This window comes from Lycium ferocissimum, chromosome 3, assembly GCF_029784015.1.
Source record: "Lycium ferocissimum isolate CSIRO_LF1 chromosome 3, AGI_CSIRO_Lferr_CH_V1, whole genome shotgun sequence".
Lineage (NCBI taxonomy): Eukaryota > Viridiplantae > Streptophyta > Magnoliopsida > Solanales > Solanaceae > Lycium > Lycium ferocissimum.
This window is the reverse complement of record NC_081344.1, coordinates 6,793,148-6,808,947: the sequence shown is the minus strand read 5'-3', so window position 1 is coordinate 6,808,947 and position 15,800 is coordinate 6,793,148. Positions and strand designations below refer to the sequence as shown.

Here is a 15,800-nt window from a genome sequence, read left to right as displayed (position 1 = left end):
CATTTTTATGATATTTAATTTTATTTATGAGGAGATTTTAAGTAGGAACCGAAAGGAACGTCTCACTTATTTTTGTCTCTATGCAAGAGTCCAAATGCAATTACTTAAAAAATTATAATTTAAAATAACTAACACTCCAATCTTCTGTGATCATTATTTAAACAATATGGAAACTGGAGAGTTGAGATGACGTACATAAGCCTCATAATTCTCCATGTACAATTACTTAAAATGTTAGTGTACCAACTAATAAAATTAGTAATCCGATTCATTATTAAATTTCAAAAGTCTCCAAATATAATTAATAATAAGTATTATTTTTTACAACAACTTATAATATTGTTTTCGAACAACATATATAATTACTAATAATTTTTTCTCTATCCCAAAATTCCTAGTACATCTAACTACTTATGCTAACAATATTTACACATTCACTAGTTGGTTTTATATAACACCAGTATTACTAGTTGGTTTATATATAATCTATTTGGTTTTTATCTGCCATATGAAAACTGTGTCTTTAAGTAATTGCACAAACGGATAAGAAGATAATATATTCCGTGAAATGTCGAAAAAGCGCATTTTCAATCAATCATTATCATTAGCGTCCCCTCAATTTTTTGATTTTCCCACTTTTGTCACTTTCTCTTGTTCTACTTCAATTCAAATTTGCAATCCATACATTTTCTCTATTTATTTATATTTCTCGCCCCACATTATCTCAAAATTGAACGCCAGAAAATCCTACTCCGTCCGATCACTTTCCCGTCAATCTGGCGGTCATGGATCGCCGCTGGGCTCGTTTGGGCATGGAAATTTTTCACTGTCTTTTTAGAAAATTATTTAACTTTATTTGGAAATTAGTGCTTAGGATTTGAAATACAACTTCAAATTGTGTTTAGGATTTGAAAAACAGCTAAAATCTTATTTTCACTTTCAATATATTCAAACAACCAAATATTCTTTGCAAAAATTATAACCAAACACAACTCCATATTCAACTCCAACTCCAAAATTTCAAAAAAAGCGAAAAATATTTGGTTTTCATGTCCAAACTCCTACTAATAGAGTTTTCTTTGTTTTGAAATTGGATTGGGTAGTGGATAATAAAATTTGGCGAATCTTTTTATTTCTGAGTTGACACATATTATTTCATTAAACATAAAGGTAAATCAGTGACAAAATTATAATAGACAAAGTATATTTGAATCGAAAATATAATGGAAGGCTTATATTCGGATCAAAAGTATAACGGGGGCATATTTAACTCAGTATCAAAGCATAAGTAAATGAGTAGACTTGGAAGGGGTATATTTAGATCGAAGTATAATGAGTGGCATATTTAAATTAGTTCCAAAGTATAAGTAAAGAAGTATATTTGAATTGAAAGTATAATACAAGGGCTATATTTAGATAAAAAATACAACAAGGGGTACATTTAAATTATTGTCAAAGTATAAGCGAAGGGTTATATTTGGACCGTAATTATACTGAAAAGGGTATATTTGGATTAAAGTATTACGAGGGGCATATTTAAATCAATTCCAAAGTATAAGGAAAGGACATATTTAGGACCGAAAGTATAATAAAAGGCGTATATTTAGACAACGGTTATATTTAAAGCATTGCCAAAATATAATTAAGGGATATATTTAGATCAAAAATATAATAAAATGAGTATATTTAGATCAAAAGTATAACGAGAGTATATATTTAATTCATTTCTAATTGTATAGAGATATATTTGACCCTTTACCAATTTTTTAATTACCCCCACTTTCATCACTCTCTCTCTTCTTCTTCTACTTCAAATTTGCAATCCATATCCATTTATTTCCTCTATTTATATTTCTCTCCCTCACATTATCTCAAACTGATCGCCGGAAAATTCCCCACCGTCCGATCAACTTCCCCGTCAATCCGGCGGTCATGGATCTCCACTTCTACACACTAATTGAATTTCAAATCAGGTACTTGTAGAAGAAAAAAAAGAACAAAAAGGTCCATACATTAACCTCTTTAATCTTCTCGATCTTCATTTTTAGTCCAAAAGTTTCTGTTTTGGCGGATTTTTACTGAGTGTTTTTTGTTGATACAGCTAGGGTTTTAATGTTGAATAAAATCATAAAGAGAGGGCACAAAAAAGTGCCTAAATCATCATCATCATCAGAGGTATCTGATTTCACTCACGCGCTTGGTCACGCGCCGCCGCAAGGAAGTAGAAATTCCGGCAATGTTTCAACATCCGATGTTGTCGTTAACCATGCTTCTAGGGGCAATTTGGTAAATAATTCGATCCAAACAAACCCTACAGTGATGACGTCATCATCATCATCAGTACCTTCTGGAAACATCGAGAACCTTCCAATGTTTCGTGATGTTCCGATTTCGGAACGTCAAGTGTTGTTTTTTAAGAAAGTAAACATTTGTTGTTTTCAGTTTGATTTTAATGATACAATGAAAATGGTAAGAGAAAAAGAGATTAAAAGACAATCACTTGTTGAGCTTGTTGATTATGTTCAATCTGGTGCTGGTAAAATAAGTGAAAATAATCAAGAAGAAATGGTAAAAATGATATCTTTGAATATATTTCGATGTTTACCACCAGCGTCTCACGAGAATACGGGGTCAGAAAATGTGGAACATGAAGAAGACGAGCCTTGTCTCGAGCCATCGTGGCCTCATTTACAGCTCGTTTATGAATTGTTGTTAAGGTATGTTGTTTCGTCGGATACTGATACGAAAGTAGCTAAACGGTTTATTGATCATTCGTTCGTGTTGAAGTTATTGGATTTGTTTGATTCTGAGGACCCTAGAGAAAGAGAGTATTTGAAAACGATACTTCATAGGGTGTATGGGAAGTTTATGGTGCATAGACCGTTTATAAGGAAGGCGATTAATAACATCTTTTATAGGTTTATATATGAGACTGAGAGGCATAGTGGGATAGGTGAGTTATTGGAGATTTTAGGGAGTATTATAAATGGTTTCGCGTTACCTATGAAAGAGGAACATAAGTTGTTTCTTGTTCGGGCACTCATACCACTGCACAAGCCGAAACCGGTTGCAATGTATCATCAGCAGTTATCCTACTGTATTGTTCAGTTTGTTGAAAAGGATTACAAGTTGGCTGATACGGTTATAAGGGGTTTGTTGAAGTACTGGCCTGTTACTAATTGCCAAAAAGAAGTCCTTTTTCTTCAGGAGCTTGAAGAAGTGTTGGAGACTACACAGGCGGCAGAATTTCAGCGTTGCATGGTTCCTCTTTTTAGACAGATTGCTCGTTGCCTTAACAGCCCACACTTCCAGGTTAAGGGAAATTTATAGTGTTTATTTGTTATTTTCGCTACCTGCATCTTTTGTTTATTAATTTACTATGCATTAGTAACTCTCTATGTCGGTTTTTATTTTTCTTTTCATTGCCTCATTAGATTTAAATTGTCGATTAGATTTCCATTTGGTTTGAATTGTGGATAGAATAGAAAATTGATATGACGTGTTCTTTGTTGTTTGGTTGGTTAGATCCTATAAAGTTTTCTTTTATTAACCTTTTTTTGTTTGTTTCCGGAGAAGCGTTCTCTAATGATGGTGTGCACGTGTATAACTGTGTTAATAACAAAAACAAACAAAAACATACCCTGTCTAATCCCCACAAGTGGGGTCTGGGAAGGGTAGGATATGCGTAGACTTACCCCTTCTTTGTGGGGTAGAGAGGCATAACTGTGTTAATGAGTGAAGAATGTAGTATTGGTGCTTAGACGTGAACAATTGGCATTTCTCCAATGGGCCAGTGTATTATTTATCCAGTTTAAGCATATTTCCTTCTGATTTGTCAGATGCAGTTAACTAATCTATGTATTGGGTGTTTCTTTGAAGTAACGTTATGCAGGCCTGAGTGGATCATAAAAAACTCCTTTGGATTTTATGATGTGCTTTATGACCTTTTTGCTGATTCTCTTATCTCCCACGTGTAAAAGATGCATTCTTTTGTTATCATTAGCTTCCTATTTATGATTCTAACCCATACGCTAGCGTTCCATTCTCATTTTTGCCATGCACTAAAGGACAATGGACTTATCAAGTTGATGCAGGTTCTTATCAAATTTATTTGTTAACAGTTGCACTTGGCTATCTCCGTTCAATCTGTCTCTATCATAAATATCTTTCCTTTTCGAAAAGTACTACTTTTGTCATAACTATTCAAATATAGATTTCTTTGTCCACTATTTCTGTTGCAAGTCAGTCTATGTTGCTCACCTTAAGTGGGAATTGCGCTTGGCTTCGTATAATCTCTTTGCTAAAACTGTCTTTTACTATCCTATTTAGAACTGTCACATGAACATTAGGTGTAGGTTTCTCTACTTTTTTGAGTATACGGCTTGTATACAGGTTTTCCCCTATTGTTAATAAAATACCTTACCTTATCAAAAAAAAAAAAATATGCGGAGAAAATGTAGTCTTATCAGCCCATCATTATTGCCTCTTCTATGGAATGAGTGTTGTCATATCCTTGGCGTCAATGCTGTCCTGGTACATATGAAACAATTGCTAATGGATGTACTAGACGCAAAATTTAACTCTCTTTCAAATTATCAGATTTTTTAAGGAGTATGTCACAAATGCTTTATCAAAAATCCGTATCGTGATATAGTCTCACACTTGAATAACATCGGAGGTCCAATTAATGTCCGTTAGTCTGTCATCTACTTTATTTGTCAAGATAGAGGCTACCTTCTTTCAGAGGTCCCATCACCTAGCCGATTATCTTGGCCTTGTAACCAAACCTGTATTTTCCTTCTTTTAATAATTTGTCTAGCCAGCTCAGCAACTTTTCTTTCCTTTTTGGGTTGTTAATATCCTAAAAGAGGGATTTCTTCACTACTCTGCTCATATTCGATCAATAGCTTACGATCAAAATGTTAATGTGATGCTTTGATGGAACTAGTAAGTTTCATAAAAGAAAAACTTTATATGTCTGTACATACTCCATTTAACTGAAGCAAAAGTTGGTGGTCAATGTATTAGTCTTCTTTCGAGCCAAGGGTCTATCGGAAGCAGCCTCTCTACCCCACAAAGTTAGGGGTAAGGCCTGCGTACATCTTACCCTCCCCAGACCCTACTCTGTGGGATTACACCGGGTATGTTGTTGTTGTTGTTGTTGTAATGTATTAGTCTCAATTGAGGGAAACTGAAAACATATTAAGAGGTGGAACTACTCATTTCAGTTAGCAGAGCTTTAGGTCTATGCTATCACCGATTGGCTAGTAAGAACTTGTCTATCAAACAAGAAGAAATGTGCACAATTTGATCTTTGTTTTCTTGGTGCATAACCTTCCTCTACTCTTGATATATCCCACATGAGCTTCACTGGGCTTTCTATTGTGTTGCTTGCTTTCGAAATATATGTTACTAGCCTCTTCACTTTGTCTTCTGCAGTTGTGTCATCAAATAGTGCTAAAAAATAGTGGAGTCGGATAAATTTAATTCAAAAGAATAGTTTTTATGCATGAGAGAATTTTTGCGAAACTGCAAATTTTTATGTGACCAGTGTCGACTTGATTTTTTTTTTTTCTTTTTCGGATCAAGTATAGTGACTACTTAATTCTAAATGACCAACCACAAAAGTTGAATCTCTAGCTAAGTAGAAGAGGTGGTCAAGGAGAAGCAAACTTTATTAGACCATCTTTCCAGAAATGTGTTGTTAATGAGAGGCAACAGATTACAAGTTTATTTTCTTTATTTCTGCCGTAGACAAAAGCTGGTATTTAAACGGAGAAGGGTATAGGGACGGGCCCGTTGTCCATCGGGTTTCGAACTGTGTGCCATTGGCCTTCGGGGATTCTCGGTTTTCGACAAACAAAATTGCTATCATTTTATTTCTAATGGTGAAAATATTAGTAGTCTGATGCAGACTGACTTGCCAGTTTTCTTCTAGGGAAAAGGGTCAAAAATGCCCCTCAACTTTGGGAAAAAGGCTAAAAATATCCTCCGTTACAAATTTGGATAAAAAAATACCCCTCCCGTCATTAAAGTTTTTAAATATACCCCTATCTTAACGGAAATCCCCAAATCCCCCAAAATAACCCGATTTCATTTTTAAACCCGCTCCATTTAAACCCGACCCATCTACATAAAAACCGCATATGCGAGCAACTTGTTCCCGATTGGGTCGGGTTTAAATGGAGCGGGTTTAAAAATGAAATCGGGTTATTTTGGGGATTTCCGTTAAGATAGGGGTATATTTGAAAACTTTAATGATTGGAGGGGTATTTTTGACGGGTTATTTTGGGGATTTCCGTTAAGATAGGGGTATATTTGAAAACTTTAATGACGGGAGGGGTATTTTTGACCCAAATTTGTAATGGAGGATATTTTTAACCATTTTCCCAAAATAGAGGGGTATTTTTGACCCTTTTCTTTCTTCTATTTACAATGAATCGGAGGATGTTGTCAGAAAGTAATAGACAGAGGGCTCATAGGAGGAATAACCTGCACCTTGAGGGAGGAGAGTAGCTAAATCAATGCCTAACATATTTAGGGGATTCTTGGGGAGTTTTAGAAAGTCGACGGGTATAGGAAGAAATAGAGAAACTAATTCTATTATCTTTTCCTTTCTTGATTGTGCATTAGAAAATACCCTTGACTGTGCGCTGACTGGTCACTGTTGATCATCTTACTAATTAATTTTCTCTCCTCCAACCACATCCAAAATGCCCACGTTCCATCACCTTCACTTCCCATAATGATAATCTTATGTGCTTGTGAAGTCAGGTTTATAACTAAGGTGCACAAAAAAGATTGGGACCTAAAGTTGTAGAACAAAAACTTTCAACCCCGCAGAGTGGCCTGTCTATTGATGCAAAATCCCTATGATAGGTGTGAAAGGCTTGTTTGTTGTAGGAGTCAGAGAAGATTAAGGTGCATTCTTTAGCATAAGGAGGTCAATAGAGCAAAGATTCTTCCTTTTTCCCCCGCTTTTGTTCTTTCTACTGTTAAACCCAACAAGTATCCAAGCTTTCCAAGATCCTTGGTAAAAGAGTGTTTACTAAGATTCTGGTTCAGGTCAATTTCTATCCTATCACTACCGGAATATCATCAACCTACATGAAGGATGATGATGCATGCTTGCTTAAAAGGACCAGAAGTTGGAGTGAAATTGTCTACCTGTATTTTGATGAAGGAAATTGTCTACCTGTATTGTGATTTCAGTATTTTCTCAGCTTACTGTTTCTCGGAAATAGCCTCCCTACTTCACAAGGTAGACATAAGGTCTACGTGCACTCTACCCTCCCCACCCCAGACCCCTCTTGTGGGACTACTCTGGGTTTTTTGTTGTTGTTGTTGTACTGTTTCAGAGTTTCCTTTGATTAAGTGAATGAATCGAAGGGCTCTAGTGCTTGGTTTCTTCTATGTTGCTTAGGAGGTGAAATTGTAAAAATTCCTTTTCCTGTTCTGAAGATTTTGCTCTTTTCTTTTCTGCTTTGTGGTGAGAAGGTACAAGAAAATCTGTTAAAAGCATAAAGTGAGCTTGGATATGGATGTCTTCTACTTTACTATCCATTTTATGGGTAGCACTTTCTTGCTAGTTACTATTGTTGCATGAGTAGTTGATTTCAAATTATACGCTTGATATTTTTATAAGTGCTTTTTTTTTCTTTTTAAATTTTTCTTGGTTCCTTGAAGTACTTAAACTATAAAGGAACAAAACAAGAATTGGAGATGGGAAGGTTATGAAAGGTTTCCTTGTTCTAGTTACTCTTTTGGCCTCTTCAGTTCTAGAACTTCTTCATTTTAGTGTTTTTTTTTTTTTTTTTTTTTGGATGACCGAGAAATTTGTCTGGAGCTGACCCTTTGGGGCAACCGCAGCCTCCGAAACTCAGGGATGATGGGTCCATCCCTCTACCCTTTTCCACTTAAATACCAGAGTTAGTTCGCTTGGCGCGGGGCTCGCACATGTGACCTAAGATACAAGTCCCTCAGGCCTCAACCTTTGTCAATTGAACTAACCCATGGGTCTCTTCAATTTTAGAATTCTTACCAAATCAAGCTTTAGAATCTTGTCCGCGTGCCCAAGAAAGATAGCTGGGTTAGAGTGGATTCTGAATTCCTTTTATTGATTATGTAAGTATAAGATATGGTCATCTGGATACTTTTGGACTGACATTTCTTCTTTGTTGGATAAGTGATACTTCTCTTGTGATTTCAGTTGAACTTCTCAGTCAACCTCTTTTTTCCTCTATTTGGAGTTTCTTTCTATGCGTGTCTGCTTGCTTTTTTATGAAACAGGTCTTTTTTTCTTTGTTATTTTGGAGTTTCTTTCTATGCGTGTCTGCTTCTTTTTTAATGAAACAGGTTTAGTTGTGTTACTCCAGAGGGGATGGTTGTAGAACTCTTGGTTATGTCCATTTGTCTCATTCTTTTGTTCTTTTCCTAGAAGATCAATTGCAATGTCTATATCTGATCAGAACGACTATCTGTCTTAGCACATTCACATTCATGTATAGTCTCTCAGTGAATTCCAGAAAATGTTGCTGTATAAAATATGGGCATTGGAAATGTCATTTGCCTGTGGGGTAAAAGCCATTTCGTCTTTATGAAGCTGATTGGTCTTTTTGTTTGTTCTCCTTTTTTCATCTGTATATTGGCAACAGCTTTCTTTTAAGAAATGTTCTAGTAATCCTTTTAAAAAAGATATCTAGTAGTAAGTTACACTTGATATTAGTTTTATAGTGAAATTGTGAGAATAATTCTTAGGATTATGAAGTGGCAATGTTTTTTATATTTGCGGTATCTCTGAACCAAATTTATATTTCAGGTCGCAGAACGAGCCCTATTTCTATGGAACAATGAGCACATAGTGGGACTGATCGCCCAGAACCGCAATGTCATTCTGCCGATCATTTTTGATGCTCTGCAAAAGAACATAGATAATCATTGGAATCCAGCTATCCATGGGCTGACCGTAAATGTTCGCAAATTGTTCATGGACATGGATGCTGATTTGTTCGATGAGTGCCAAGGACAGTATTCTGAGAAAGCAGCTCGAGCCACTGAACAGGAAGAGCAGCGAGAATTAAGATGGCAGAGATTAGCAGCTGCTGCAACAAAAGGATGCTAAAGGACACAGTTCATTGCGATTATCCATTAAGGTTGGATTGGGACCCAAATCCAGAACTGGATGTGTGGTCATGATTATTTGTTATAATGGTATTCATTTTTCTCTTAGTTTTTGTTCGTCGGTTTCAGTGTGCTGAATCGTTGAAGATGACTGGCAATGCAGCAGCGTGTAATTCATATATGTATTTGATAACTGCTTTGTCGCGTGCTGCAGCTGAAGAATGGTTTGCTTAAGTATCTCGTGTAATTTGTTATGTAATTTTGTCCTCTAGAGAAATTTTTATTCTTCAGTGATCTCTGAAGGCAACAATTTGTGATGTTTACTGGTTATTTACAGTTGCACATAGCTAGTCGGTAGGAAATGGCGGCGAAAAGAGTACTTATTTAGTATTTGTTCGCAGTGATCACATCTGGACACCTCCATGATAGTGTATTATCTGCAATTTGGCTAATGGCGAAGGACTCACTGTTGAATTTATCAGTCCTTGTATCAGCATTCATAACTCACAATCATTATCTATTCCAATCTTACCTAATGTTAAAGCGTAGTGAACTGTTTTATTTCTTTCCCAAAATCGTCTAGCAAAGTCTTCACTAGTTTAGGCTTTTAACTTGAGCTCCCCAATCTTTAATCTTATTCACTTGCCAAACCGCTTATGAATCAACTAATTATATTCCAGTTCTCTTAGCTTGTTTGGCACTAAAGATTCCCACAAAATCATCAAAGTGTGTATTTGAAAAAATGAACTGAGTTCTGGGGGGCCATATGTATTATTCTCTTCTCTCTCTCCCTCTTTTTTTCGACTTTTCATTTATTGTTTTTGGTAGGAAAGATAGAACTTATATTAAATTACGTAAGGAGTACATGGGAGCCATTAGTTGCTAATGACCGAGTACAAAGAGTTAGTATTAGTCACTAACCCATTGTTAGTATTTATGGATACATTACTACTACTGCTAGCTGCTGAACTATTACAAAAATTTGGGTTACAAAATGGGGTAGCAGCTTGTTGAGACTTCATCATACTGCTTAATTGGTGAACTACTTCCTGTGCATCAATGTTAATTTGTAACTTTGAGTAGTCGTGCTTGACGACTAGTTGTAGTCCGCGGAGAAGTGCCCATGTTTCTGTTTCAAATGCTGATGAACCGGTTGCTTCACCTGAAAAACCAATCATCCATTTCCTTTGTAATCACGTATAACTCGGTGGCGGAGCCACATGTAGTTGAGGGGTATCGACCTACACCCCTTCGTCGGAAAATTACACTGTGTAGCTAGGTAATTTTCTTATTTATATGTATATATATTACATATTGACACTCTTGGTTTTTTGCGGAATTTCTTTTTTATATTTTTGGCCTTAATAATGAAAATTCGCTCCGCTCCCAGCTCCTTGCTTCCCATCCTTGCCTTGAAAGCACCATCGCATTTAGCGACGGAAAATTTTTCATTTATGTTGTTGTCAGTAGTTGGACTCATTTATGCAATAGCCGTTACCAAAATGGTTCATTCATGCCATTTTTCATTAACCTTAATTTTATAATATCAGATATGACACGTGGCTTCCAATTAGAAGTCCACGTTGTTTAATTAAATCAACACAAATTTATGGGGTTGGATTTTAATTTAATTTAGGATTTAATTTGTGTTGATTTAATTAAACGGCTTGGACCTCTAATTAGAGGTCACGTGACATATCTGATATTATAAAATCAGGGTTAATGAAAAATGGCATGAATGAACCATTTTGGTAACGGCTATTGCATAAATGAGTCCAACTACTGACAACTGGCATAAATGAGCCATTTCGTTCAATTGCATATTTAAGCCTTTTCCGTTTAATTTATAGATACTAGTTGGGGGAGGAATCCATTTTACTTGGATGTTTATTTTGTTAACAGTAGTGTGGTGGGTTATCCCAAGATTTTATATTCGAGAGCCATATTGGAGATTGCGGTGGTGTTAGGCTGGGAATATTTGTGAGAGAATAGGTAATCGTTGCGATTTTTCCACAAATGCCAAAAAGTGAAAGATATGAGAAGATTATTGGGAATTCCATGAATTCTTGAATTAGAAGAAGAGTTGAGCATTCTTCTGAGATAATGCTGATATGAAACAAGTATAAACCAGCTCTCTGAAGTTTGCATTGTGGACTAGCAGGCGGACCATATTGCCTTAGCAATTGCGATTGTGCTCCACAATCAGAGCATTGTGGTCCACAATGAACTCCTTCCTTCAACCTTCGGCAATCAACTTCAATATTCACTCTAATCACCTAATTTGCACAAATCAATTGGATTACTTCAATTTCCTGAAATCAAACATATTTTATTAGCATCCTTAGCTTAATTGATCATTTTGGAACTAAAAAACTACAGTAAAAGGTAGTAAATGTGGTGAAAATCACCACTTATCACCTACCTCTACGGCTCTACCTCTCATAAAATCGTCCATAGTCAACCTCTCACACCTCCGCACTAGGGCTGCCGTGCATCTCCTCTGCACATGCCCGAACCATCTCAGCCGCACTTCCCGCATCTTATCCTCCAACGAGACTACTCCCACCTTGTCCCGGATATTTTCATTTCTAATCCTATCTCTCCCAGTGATACAATTACGGATAGCGGAAAGCAAGTAAAACAACAAGAAAGAGTAAATGATAGATAGATTGACACAAAAGAAGACACAATTTGGCAACCAAAGTTCTAGATTAACTATGACCTCCAAATTGCATACAACTAAGCACCTAATCTCTTAGGATGACCTCAAGGGAATCTAAGTTCCCAAGCAACCAATCTTCTAATGTGACAAGCACAATCAATGGTTTCAACAAGCCCTCAAACACTCAAACTCTCAATAGAGTATCAAAATATCATTCATCAAAATAGTCTAATTCTAAAAGAAATAAAAGGCTACTATTTATAATAGGACGAGAAAGGAAGATTAGCTAGCTGTTACAATTATATCCTTCATGAAGTAAGAGCCTTGTTTGGTTGGTCTTCCTTTGGAGATGAAGGAAAAAGCTTGCATTTAAACAATAGCGTCCTCAACCAAGCTACCTTCCATGTCTTGAATGTGATGGTCTTGAAGAATTCCATCCAAGCTATCTCCCAAATTTTGAAGGTCGTCCTATGTTGACCTACCAAGATCTTCAAAGACTCCATTTTCCGGATAATGTTTCATGGATTGTGACTCCATGCACCTTCTAAACCTTCAAAGTAGCGACTTGATGAAAAGTCCATAAACTCTCTAGCTCGGCTTTGTGTGCAAGTTCTTGATGGAGTTTGGCTTGTATCACCTAGTATACCTACAGATCCACCACAATATTCTCATTTCCACAACTTTAATCGAGAGTTCTTAAATGGCCAACACTCCACCGCATGCAACATAGTTGGTCTAACCACCGCTTGGTAGAACTCCACCACTCAACATTGGAGGTCGTTTTGGGAATATAAATTTTCTTTAAGAGTCATTACTCCATTCCAATAGCTCAGCTCGTAATTGGTAAGAGTTCTGTCCATTCTCTTTTTCGTTCTGAAGTTGGTACAATCATCAACCAGTCATGGACACAGTCATCAACGAGTCTACATTTATTAGGTCGACTATAGAATATGTTATAATAGATGGTGATTACATGGGTGAAAGGGAAGAGACCCCAAAATGTTGAAATTGGAAATATGTGAAGAAGGTATCAGTGTCCATAGTTGTGAGTCATAATGGTGCGCATAATGACCTGGTTGTGAGCGTAATGAAAAGCTGGGAGTCAAATTGTGAGCCCAACGACTTATGTATTAAGGATCTGCTCGCTAAGGGAAATGAATGATAGACAGGTGAGATTGTATACACTTGATGTTGCTGCTGATGGTTCTAGGCTCATTTTCACCTACTAATGTAAGCGACACACACAAAACGCGTATATTATAACTAGTACTAATATAATTAAACTTACCAACAGAGGCGTATGTAGCCTATAAGGTTGGGGTTCAATTGAACCCCAAATTTTGGACGCGAAACCTAAATTTATGTGTAAAAAATTATTAATATTGCAATAAATAGTAGATATGAACCCGTAACTTTAAAAATATAATGGGTTCAATGCTAAAAAACTATAAATTGAACCCATAAAATTTAAATCGTGGATCTGTCTCTGCTTACCAAAGTGACATCCTACAGAATTGATGGGATAATTTTCCGTATCCACCTCATTAAAAGTAATCATTTAATGGCAATTCAATTTTTTCAGTTCAAAGATAACATGGTCATTCAGTTTTCAAATAATATTTTACAACAAATGAAATATCGAGTTTAGTATACTCTAACAACTAACATGATGACATGTTATTTCCTATTCTACGGCTATCGTCGGTCATAACTTTACAACAACAAAAAAAAAAAAAAAAAAAAAAAAATTGTTTTTGGGCCAATCCTTATCAACATGAAAAAGGTTAGGGTCGGGTAAAACTGAAGGAAAACTACCATGCAGTTGGAGAAAAAATCAATAGAGAAAATGGCGGAATCGAAAAGGCAAATCGAAGGATCATCATCATCAGAGGAGAAACCATCGAGGGAAAAAGTTGGTGTGTGTGTGAGAGTTGTGAAATCGTTATATAATGGGCCGCCGACTGGTGCGGGATCGCTGATGCGGGAACTGGCTAGGTTGAGGAAAGCAAAACGTGAAGGACGACCTTTGGGTAATACTACTGTAGTAATGCCTAACGGGGAACAAGTTGATCTAGCACCCATGCTCTTGAAAAAGGAGAGGAGACCAGAACCAGAACCAGTGGAAAAACCTAGTCTAGAATTAATGGCCTTACAATTCGACAAGGCGAGGCAAGAAAGACGTGAACAAGGATGTGAGAGCGTGCAACAAGATAAGTTCGAATCCTTCCTCTTAGAATACGAGAAGGTGAAGCGAGAAAAAGGAGGAGGAGGAGGATATGTGATTGTGCCACCCGAAAAGAGGTCCAAAGAACACCTTAAACAAGGAGAATGCCTCACGGGGGTGCCTATAACCCCCTATTGCAATTGTTCTCAACACTCATGCTTTACTGAGCTGTTTTTTACTCCTCCCATCGGTGCTCTCCACGAGTATACAGCTGATTATGTCCCAATTTGGCTCGATTACAAACGTCAGATTCGTCAAACCCATGTTTGTTTCCTCTCTAACTTCATATATCTGTTATTTGCTAACAACAACATATCCCACACGTGTAATCCCCAACCCGATCTTTATGGGGGTAGAGAGGCTGTTTCCGATAGACCCTCAGCATATCTGTTAATGTATAAATTTCGTTGCAAATACTTTGTTGGAAATAATAATTTCATGTTGTTAGGTCAAATCTTATCAAAGTTGGACCAACCTATTTCACTAATTCTGTTCCTAAATTTTGCAACCTCCGATACTGCAAGTTTTCCATTGTCCATGAATATGAATTACCAAAATAGTCCATTATCACTTTGGTCCTTTTCTCTTACTCGGTGTATTCCAATTGTTAAAATGTATCTATTTAATTATGTATATTGGAGGCTAAATTGTTAATCCTGCCTCTACCTGGGAATTATTTTGGTTCCCTTTGGCGTTAAACCTTCTATCCCCGTGTTGGCCCCTTTCTCGCTTTAAACTATATTGATTGCTCCGTGAGCTCGAATCTGATGTTCCATCATGATCCCTCTCTTTCTTTTAGTTTGTATTGTTTTCATCACTATTGGCTTGTTTGACAGTGTTTTGATGTTGATGTCCATCCCGGCTCGTCTTTTGATGCTGGAATATCACCATATGATTTCAATAAGGATGCTGAGTTACTGATGGAACTGGCTAATCGGGCTATCCAGGAATATAATGAGAAAGAGTGCAATGTATGCTCCAGACTTTATTTTTCTTTATGAATTGATTTCCTCTTCAGGTGATAATTGGCGACTAACCTTGCAGGTTTTCAAGTACAAGGTGTTGAAGATTCAGAAAGTGAATTTGACGGTGACATCATACTATGACTATTGGATGACTGTGAAAGTCTTAAATCTCACTCTTGGCACTCCTATCGAAACTTTTCAAATCCATGCTGGTAAACATTGCCGTAATGATGATGCTAAAGTTATCTATTGTTGCCAGCCTAAAGAAGAGGTAAACACCTTATAAGGTTTACAGTTTGCTTTCTATGAACAAGGCACTAACTTGATAATTAACTTCACTTTGGTTTGTTTCTCCAAACTAATTTACAGGCTGTTGTTGGTTTGGCAAACTGTGATTTTTGTTTTGGTAAGTTGCGTGGAGAGGCCCGTCAGGGAGGAGAGGAGAAGGCGCTTGAAGTATTGTTTTAAGTTATGTTACTTTGGTCTTGGTTGACATTTTATCATTTGTAGTTTAAGTGCTTTACTTTGGCAGATCTGACCCCTTTGTTTATTGAAGTATCTGATATATTATCCGTTGGACTATAGTTTTTTAAATTTAGTTAGTACTTGTTGAGAACATTTCAATCTGTGTAGTTATAACCCCATTACTTTTAGAAGTGATCTCACATCTTTGTTAATTGAAGTAGTATTTGATAATCTAACACTGGGAATGAAGAAGGTGACGTGACATCTTTCTTATCTTTTTTCTGATTCTTTTGAGCCTTTTAATCTTTTTATGCAGTTTAATGTTTAAATGCCTATAAGTCATTGTTACAGAAACAGCGGTTTT

The 15,800-nt window shown here is 36.5% G+C and overlaps 2 protein-coding genes across 3 annotated transcripts; both read left to right on the top strand.

Moving 5' to 3' along the window:
• The first annotated feature begins 1,767 nt into the window (after positions 1 to 1,767).
• Positions 1,768 to 9,601, top strand: LOC132049493 (serine/threonine protein phosphatase 2A 57 kDa regulatory subunit B' beta isoform-like). 2 transcript variants are annotated; one of them, XM_059440323.1, is made up of 3 exons: positions 1,768 to 1,973; positions 2,102 to 3,312; positions 8,819 to 9,601. In XM_059440323.1, exons 2-3 carry the CDS (start codon positions 2,113 to 2,115, stop codon positions 9,119 to 9,121), a joined length of 1,503 nt encoding a protein of 500 aa, XP_059296306.1. In that variant the 5' UTR covers positions 1,768 to 1,973; positions 2,102 to 2,112; the 3' UTR covers positions 9,122 to 9,601. The 2 variants fall into 2 exon arrangements, with proteins under 2 accessions (XP_059296306.1, XP_059296307.1); XM_059440324.1 differs by having other exon boundaries at positions 1,768 to 2,004.
• A 4,303-nt stretch (positions 9,602 to 13,904) lies between these two features.
• Positions 13,905 to 15,592, top strand: LOC132050877 (uncharacterized). Its single transcript, XM_059442219.1, has 4 exons — positions 13,905 to 14,270; positions 14,843 to 14,977; positions 15,051 to 15,242; positions 15,341 to 15,592. Exons 1-4 carry the CDS (start codon positions 13,926 to 13,928, stop codon positions 15,437 to 15,439), a joined length of 771 nt encoding a protein of 256 aa, XP_059298202.1. The 5' UTR covers positions 13,905 to 13,925; the 3' UTR covers positions 15,440 to 15,592.
• The last annotated feature ends 208 nt before the right edge of the window (positions 15,593 to 15,800 follow it).

What these genes read in the sequence shown, in the direction of transcription:
- LOC132050877 (XM_059442219.1), top strand. Translation starts at nt 13,926, where the DNA reads ATGGCCTTACAATTCGACAAGGCGAGGCAAGAAAGACGTGAACAAGGA. An exon ending in GTCAGATTCGTCAAACCCAT is followed by an intron (nt 14,271 to 14,842) that starts GTTTGTTTCCTC and finishes CTTGTTTGACAG; the next exon opens with TGTTTTGATGTTGATGTCCA. An exon ending in ATAATGAGAAAGAGTGCAAT is followed by an intron (nt 14,978 to 15,050) that starts GTATGCTCCAGA and finishes CTAACCTTGCAG; the next exon opens with GTTTTCAAGTACAAGGTGTT.
- LOC132049493 (XM_059440323.1), top strand. Translation starts at nt 2,113, where the DNA reads ATGTTGAATAAAATCATAAAGAGAGGGCACAAAAAAGTGCCTAAATCA. An exon ending in TTAACAGCCCACACTTCCAG is followed by an intron (nt 3,313 to 8,818) that starts GTTAAGGGAAAT and finishes TTTATATTTCAG; the next exon opens with GTCGCAGAACGAGCCCTATT.